This window comes from Astyanax mexicanus, chromosome 9 (assembly GCF_023375975.1).
Source record: "Astyanax mexicanus isolate ESR-SI-001 chromosome 9, AstMex3_surface, whole genome shotgun sequence".
NCBI classification, from domain to species: Eukaryota; Metazoa; Chordata; class Actinopteri; order Characiformes; family Acestrorhamphidae; genus Astyanax; species Astyanax mexicanus.
This window is the reverse complement of record NC_064416.1, coordinates 6572505-6581220: the sequence shown is the minus strand read 5'-3', so window position 1 is coordinate 6581220 and position 8716 is coordinate 6572505. Positions and strand designations below refer to the sequence as shown.

Genomic DNA, 8716 nt, shown 5'->3' with positions numbered 1-8716 from the left:
TTTCAGTTGGACGGCCACTCCTGGGAAGGTTCGCCAGTGTTCCATGTTTTCTACATTTGTAAAAAATAGTCACTGTGGTTCTCTGGAGTCCCAAAGCTTTAGAAATGACTTTATAACCTTTTCCAGACTGATAGATGATCAATGACTTTCTTTTATCTGCTTCATGTTGTCAGACAGGTTCTGTTTAAGTGATTTCTTGATTTAATTCTACAAGTCTGGCAGTAATCAGGCCTGGTTGTGGTTAGAAGTGAAATTAATCTCATCTTTTCAAAAAGTGTGATTAATCACATTTAATTTATAGACGGGAGGGCAAAACTTTTTCACAAAGGGCCTGATTGGTTTGGAAATGTTTTTTTTTTTTTCCTAAATGAAATCATTATTTAAAAATCGCTTTTTATATTAACTCAGGTTATATTTGTCTGATATGAAAGTTTGTTTGATAATCTGAAAAATGTTCGTTAAAAATAAACCTAAAGAAATCTTTAAGGAGGGAAAAGAATCAGTAAAATGCAACAGACTAAATAGTTGAGCTTGGAAATATCCAATTATCCCTAAAACAGACTTTTTATGATTTATTAGAATTAATTTGTGTGGGTTTACTGTGTAGCATTGTGCAACCAAGAGGTTTTGTGAAAAACAGCTAAACACACACACACACACACACACACACACACACACACGCACACAAATAGTCCTTCATGTATGTCCATTTATTCCAAAGCCACAAGCACATAAATAAACTCTCCTAAAGCTCGCTTTGATTTGGATCCAAACGGCTCTGAATCCACATAATTGGACGGCGTTCGGTCTGGCTGTCGGCGCTTTACAGCAACAGGAAACCGTCACAGTAAACACATGAGTGTCTCTCATCACTCAGCGCTGAGAGCAGAGCAGCGTGTGGCTAAAGGGCTGTTCATCGCTGGGTCGTGTCCAACACTCCAGGCGGTTTAACTCTACGCTGCCCTCGACATCCATTCCCCCTCCAGTCCACTAACTCCACTAACTCTTCCCTAAAGCTCAGAACTCCAGAGCTACTACGCCCAGTTTAATACTGTTTACCGCACTGAACTACTAACTACAAACTACACGCTTAATTACATAGTTAATTACATGATGGATAAAGTACATGCATTTAAGTCTGATGGAATTAATTATCTATAGGGTGAATTATAGGTGATTGGAATTAAAGGTCAAATTTGTCTATACGTTATATACAGGCATTGGACAATGAAACTGAAACCCCTGTCATTTTAGTGTGGGAGGTTTCATGGCTAAATTGGAGCAGCCTGGTGGCCAATCTTCATTAACTACACATTATTGCACCAGTAAGAGCAGAGTGTGAAGGTTCAATTAGCAGGGTAAGAGTAACAGTAACAGTTTTGCTCAAAATATTGCAATGCACACAACATTATGAGTAACATACCAGAGTTCAAAAGAGGACAAATTGTTGGTGCACGTCTTGCTGGAGCATCTGTGACCAAGACAGCAAGTCTTTGTGATGTATCAAGAGCCACGGTATCCAGGGTAATGTCAGCATACCACCAAGAAGGACCAACCACATCCAACAGGATTAACTGTGGACGCTGTAAGAGGAAGCTGTCTGAAAGGGATGGTCGGGTGTTAACCCGGATTGTATCCAAAAAACATAAAACCACGGCTGATCAAATCACGGCAGAATTCAATGTGCACCTCAACTCTCCTGTTTCCACCAGAACTGTCCGTCTAAAACCAGGTGTTTCAGTTTCATTGTCCAACCCCTGTATGTACATATGTGTAATATCATACATACTCCTTTTGATTGCAGAAAATACCACTGATCGTAACAAAATAACATTAAAATAAAAATACTATATATATATTAATATATAAATAAAACAATAATATTATTTATTACTACACACTATATCATCATACTATTATACTAAACCTCGGTTGGACTGGTGGAATGGCCAGAAATCGGGAAGCAGAAAATTTCCATTATTTTAAAAATGGGGTGGGGTTAAGTGGTAGGGACAATGGATGAAATGGGATTGGTCCTTATTATTGCAGATCACAGTTATGAGCTGCTGCCCTGAGGGCAGTGAGTAGTCTGCATGGGCTTCATCAATCCAAAGGCTCTGTTGGGAAGTGACAGGTGAAACAGAAATCATTTAATTGAATGTGTATCTCAGTCAATAATTATGCAAATTAAAGCTGGATTGCTGCAGTATCACTAAAGGTTCATTTTGTGATTCACTGCTTATTACAGTGTAAATGTTACTAAATCAAACATCAGTTTAAACAGTCCAGGCAGGTGGATTTGGATATAAAACCTGTCTGAATCCCTCTCAGTGGACACAAGATTAGGACCACTTTACACAGCTCAGACAAACAGGTGAGAGCTTCAGGGAATTGTGGGTACATATTTGAGATTGTGGAGAACAAGGTAGAAATGGAACAAGCGTTGAACTGGGGCTGTTTTTAGCGGACAGGGTACTGTAGTATTTTTCTTTGAGAGAATGGCAATGCTGATGGAAATTCGCCATCATAAATATGTTTGTGTGTGTTTAGACACTAAAACACTACATTTATTAAATTTTTATTTGTAATGTTTTCCCATTTTCTTCCCAATTTACACGACCAATTACCCAACTCACTGATTAGGACTCCCTTTTCACTAGTAAAGCCAGATTCTGCCTCTTTTTAAACTGCTGCTGATGCAGCATTGCTAAGTAGCATCACAGCGCTAACACTCGGAGGAAAGCGCAGCGACTCGGTTCTGATACATCAGCTCACAGACGCAGCCTTGTGCTGATCCACATCACCCTAGGAATGATGAGTGGAAAAAGCGCCATCTACTGTACCCACCCAGAGAGAGAGAGCAAGACCAATTGTGCTCTCTCAGGACTCTGGTAGCTGATGGCAAGCTGCATAAACAGGATTCGAACTGGTGATCTCCTGATCATAATTTCAGTGCTTAGCCCGCTGGACTAGTCGAACCACCCTGAATGCTGTGGTGTTATATGGCTCATAGATCTATTATTAGTCTGAAAATGGCAACAAAAAATGACAAAACGGATAATATAATGACTTTTTTTTTGGAACGCAATAAATTTCTGCTATTGAATTTTTATACAGTGATGAAAAAAGTGTCAAACTTAATGAAGACTTTCAAACAAAGCATGTCGCTTACTCTGTAGTTGGCCTTCTTCCGAATGTTCCAATTTGATTTAATTTCAGCCATCAAATTTCACTTCTGTACATCTCCAGCCAGGTTTTCATTTTCTCTTTGATAGCGAAGACAAGCAAACATGCTGACACTGAGATTAAAGAGTTTTCATCATAATTTGGGCATCAGCCCAACCTGGCATCCCGGGTGTAACCTGCCCGGCCGGGGATAGGCCTGTGCATACGCCAGGCGGTACATTAAGAGCGCAGTGTCCATTAGAGATGCGCAGATCAATTAATGGACTGGTTCTGAGAGCACAGAGACAATTAGGAGCTCGGCGGTCAGCTCTCCGCAGCCGCCGCCGGGCTGTGCAGTTATTAAGCGTTACGGAGCGGTAATGCATCGTCATGCCGTGCACTATTTGCTGAGCTGGGCTGTTTTTGTTCTCCCGGGCGACCCGCGCTCCCAGCGTTCCTCCGCTGTCCTCTGCAGCAGCAGCAGCAGCAGTGCGATTCCTTGTTGCTCCTTGTTAGCCTGCTGGTCGGACAGCGAGAGGGACGAGGTAATTACCTGGAGAAGACAGTGTTAGAAAGCTCCGCAGGGTGAAGGGGCAGGGGGCTGGCGAGGCAGGCGTGCTCCCCTGCGCCCTGAACGGGGGATTTTTTCGGTGATCTCTGGCCTCCCTGATAAAACTCAGCCTGCAGCTCTACAGCCAAGCCTCAGCTTCACTAATCGCTTTAGGGCTGGCCTAGGGGTCTGTGAATTACATACACATACACTGAAAAAAATCATGTGTTGGATTTACTTAAAAAAATCAAGGCAACGTTTTGCACCAATTTTTTTTAAGTAAATTCAACTTGATGAATTTTTAAGTAAGTTCAACTAAAAATATTTTGTTACACCAACTCATTTGTATTAGACTCATACAACTTAATATCAAGTCAGTCCAACTCAAAGAAATCAAGCTCAATTTACATATTCACCTTTAAATATTAAGTTAGTCTAACTCAATGAAATCAAGCTTAATTTATATATTCACCTTTAAATATTAAGTTAGTCTAACTCAATGAAATCAAGCTTAATTTATATATTCACCTTTAAATATTAAGTCAGTCTAACTCAATGAAATCAAGTTTAATTTACATATTCACCTTTAAATATTAAGTTAGTCTAACTCAAAGAAATCAAGCTCAATTTACATATTCACCTTTAAATATTAAGTTAGTCTAACTCAATGAAATCAAGCTTAATTTATATATTCACCTTTAAATATTAAGTCAGTCTAACTCAATGAAATCAAGTTTAATTTACATATTCACCTTTAAATATTAAGTCAGTCTAACTCAATTAAATCAAGCTCAATTTACATATTCACCATAACAAATTATAAATGTACAAATTGACTTATACAAAATGTATTACTTGAATTTATTTTTATTAATACATTTCTTACTCATACATTAACAATGCATGAAGTTGAGGTACAGTATTTTTAAATTCCTAAAATATTTAAGAATGGAAACCAAAAACTCAGTTTCTCAGTCCAACATACAGATTCAGATTAAGTGCAAAATGAACAAAACATGCAACAGAGTCCTTAAAGAGGCCTTGAGACCTGCTGTATAGTTTTAAATGAACAAAAGCTTGCCAGTTTTAACAGTCAACTTTAACAGTCAATCATCTGAAAAATCCAAACATTTTAGGAGTTTTAAAATCCTAATGATTGATGGCTGACTAGTAAAAGGAAGGGGGGGGGGGAACTACAGTTACACTTACAAAGACAACACTGTCATTAGAATATGCCAACAACATCAGTGACCATAAATTGCAGCAAGTTATACAAAACTAAAGAAAATCCATTTAAATTTTTTTTTCACTGCTGTTAGCCTATAAAGTGCATAAAACAAACTGAAAGTTGTAGTCAAGACAATGTTTCAATATTACAACATGACAACATGTCATTAGCCAAAAATAGCATCACTTTACACAAAACAAAAGTCCCTGAGACCTACTGCTTAGCAACTTGCACATACCTCTTTTGAGACACTGATATCCACACATTTAACTCAGCAACTTGGACTTCAGTGCGTGCACTTTTGGTGAAAGTTTCCCACTGTCCAGTTCTAACAGCATCTTTTGACAAAATTCAAACGTGTACCTGAGTTGTTTGGGGTAACTAAGGTTCACAGCATAGATCAGACCTAGTAACAAGGCACACGCCCTTGCAACACTGGACAACCCAGACAGTACTTCTCTGCCTTCCAGCACAATCCCAACATCCAACGGGTCATCCTCCGTAGAACCACCTTTGGTGACAATTTTGATTGTATGCTGTGCAAGATCCTCTTTTACTTCATCAGATGGAGCACCCTAAAATAAAAAAAGCATATTTAATGCTACATTTGGACGAATTTCTGCATTTCAAAATTAAGGGTTTTACACATTAAGCCTGAAAGAGGAATTAAACTAGCGACATTTACAATTTACACTAACTAGTATTGTTGTTGGGCCCCTTTTAGCACGTGGTCAGTGGCCATCTGGAGGGATATTAAGCTATGCAGTCTATATAGCCACCCACAGCTCCATGGTACTTTTGGTGCAGCACCTCTGGTGTGAATGGACTTCTACACCACATGTTGATACATTGATAGTTAATTGCTGTGTAATTCCTATCGTGTGACTGAAAACCATATTCACAAACAGCTGCAAAACTATTGCCCAAACACTATTTAGAACCATGAATCTCTGTAAGTTTACTTACATGGTAATCCTTAATAAGATCATCTACACTTTCGGAGAAGTACACTATTAAGCAGCGGATCACCACATCTCGGCGCATTTCAGTAGTCTCTTCCTATTAATGAAAAAAGAGAACCATTTACAACATGTCTAATGTGTCTAAACTACACAGAGCTGAATTTTACCCTGCGTCTTTTCATTACATAATGGTATTATGATACGCACACTACTGGATACATTTTAATTGCCATACCAAATGAAGAATGTACCACCCAATGCTGATGCAGTCAAATGTTTTGTGCAAAAATGTATATTTATTCCATAATGTTTGAGGTTCCTTGATTTGTGCATGACGCTCACCATGGCTAAACAGTCTTTGTCCAAAATATCAATAAAAACAGAATGCAACAATGTACAAATAATTTAAAACGTATTTTTAATACTAAAATAATTGTTAAAAATAATACTGTTTTTGTTTTTTAATGCCCAGTTTGAATTTGATTCCAGCAACACCTCTCAAACCAAATATTTGTTTAATTGGCAATGATTGAATAATAAAAAAAAAAAAAAAAAAGACTGATTTTTGCAGAATTATAGATAGATTGGGGGGGGTTCGTCACTCTGTAAAAGACAGCATGGGCAGTGCAACAATTCAAAAATAACATTTTTCAATGTAAAATGGTAAACCTTGGGACTCTTTTTACACCAATCATATATCTGGCTTGTAACCAAAAAAAACTATTTTGTTAAGTAGTATTACACAAATTAAAATCTTTTGCTGTCCCATCCCAGAATTTCTGGAATGTGTTGCTGGAAACAAATTAAATTGAGCATTTATTTTATTTTAAACCGTAAGATTTCTCAATTTTAAAATCAGAAATGTTGATTTTGTACTGCTTTCAACTAAATATATGTTTTGGAGTTTTTATTTGCAATTGGGGTGGGCAGTATGCCACACCTTGCAACCCAACGCAGTTACATTCTGGCACCTTGTAGATTTACAAAAGCACCAGTACATAGTTGTTGCACCATGTTGAAACCATTTTAAAACCATGGTAGTGCAACCCTGAAATCAAGATGTATTTTGCTTTTAGTGTGACTATCAATAGAAAATTTAAGGATCAGAGAGACAATACAAATTTCCTTTGTAGTTAATGTATGTAAACCCTAAAACTGTTTACGCAATACTAAGTCTTTTGCTGTTTGGTAATCCCATCATTAATTTAATTGGAAATTTAGTTTGTATGTATATGAAAGGAACTAGCTCTAAAAGGGTATCTAATGTCTGTACAACCTGCAAGTTTGGCAGCATGTCAGTATCCTATAATATACAGTATGTCAACCACCATAATACCTGCTTCAAAAGATCCAGAAGTTGACCCATCTTCCGTCCAGCAGCACCTCCTTTAGCAGAGAACAAAGACAGGAGCCTCACTGTGTGCTTGTCCAAATTTGCAATGAATGTTGTTTCCAGCTCAATGGTTGTAATTCTTTTGAATTCTTCTTTTATCTACAAACATTGACAAATAAAAAAATCATTAATTCGATTGTTTAATTATGTCAATAAAAGTAATATTAGCATATTCACATTTCACATTAAGGGTAACTGTATAGGGTTTTTTAATGGTTCATAAATGGATAAGAAACAACAAGCAATTGTTATGTACCATTAAGTCAATTAATTAACAGTTAATGAACAGTACTTGTAAATATGGGATTATGCTTATAAGTGATTCGTAAACTCTGCATGAACCATTAAATTACATAAAAATATTAACCCTTAATATAGTGGCCCTTATGGAAGTGTTACCATTAGCACACACTCATACAGCAGTTACCTGAATAGCATCAAACAAAGCTGGCCATCTATGAAGAAGATCTTCTATGGCAGGGTTTTCATTCACCACTTCCTGTCTTCGATGTGAAAATGTTCTTGACATCTTCTCACTTATGGTCTTCTGATTATTTTTCTTCTTAACCTCACTGAGAAGATCTACCCTCTCCTTTTCAAGAGTTTGTTTGGATTCTCCAGTGGGGTATGGGGGGAGGTAATTAACCTCTGCTTTACGTGGCTTTTTGACATCTTTCGCCGCTGCTGTCTTGCTGGAGGCAGAGTTGACAACAAGCTCTGGACATCCCAGTCTTCTCAATTTAGACCTGTAATTTCCCATCTTATACTTTAGCCTTGTTTGCCATCCATACAACCCAGAGAATGAACCTGGTTCCTTCAAGCATGGATGCTTTTGTATTAATGCCTCAGCAACATTGCATATCTGCTCACTGGTTGGATATGCACAAAATTGGTAGATCCTTTCAGCCAGTTTTTCAAGAATATCAGACTTGATGCTTGGATTGTTCAGACATGTGCCATCCTTTCTAAATGCAGCATTAGCAGACTCGAGAATCAGCTCTGTATCATAAGCAAATTCTGGAATTTCAAATGGTGATGGCCACTGTTGTGATCTCCCACGGTTCTCCGGAGAAGAGAGAATTATGGTTTCAGCAGATGAAGCATGAGATGAGGAACTAGAAGAGCTATCTGACAGTGTAGAGACAGGACCTGCTGGGTCACTTTCTGTTAAAGTTAAATACAAAGGCTCAACAAGAACTACTTTGACAGTGTCTTTGTCTTTAAGATCTGCTGTTGTGGTCAAGGAAAAAAAATCACCAAACTCAGCATCCTTATAGAGCAGGCTGAAGTTTCCCTGAAGCTGAAATGTCTCTCTGATGATCAATTCCAGGTCTTGACATGTACCAGGGATCCCTGAAGGCAAGACCAGCTTTCGGATATCATGGTCATCCAGAATCACACGCAGCTTTGCTGGTTCA

At 38.0% G+C, this 8716-nt stretch overlaps 1 protein-coding gene across 2 annotated transcripts; it reads right to left on the bottom strand.

Moving 5' to 3' along the window:
- Window positions 1-4901: 4901 nt before the first annotated feature.
- On the bottom strand, window positions 4902-8468 carry LOC125804536 (uncharacterized). Of its 2 annotated transcripts, XM_049483332.1 has the most exons (4): window positions 7726-8468; window positions 7242-7397; window positions 5910-6002; window positions 4902-5518 (listed from the first exon to the last, which is right to left on the bottom strand). In XM_049483332.1, the coding sequence occupies exons 1-4, from the start codon at window positions 8056-8058 to the stop codon at window positions 5210-5212; spliced, it is 891 nt and encodes a 296-aa protein (XP_049339289.1). In that variant the 5' UTR covers window positions 8059-8468; the 3' UTR covers window positions 4902-5209. The 2 variants fall into 2 exon arrangements, with proteins under 2 accessions (XP_049339289.1, XP_049339290.1); XM_049483333.1 differs by lacking the exon at window positions 5910-6002.
- Between the last annotated feature and the right edge of the window lie 248 nt (window positions 8469-8716).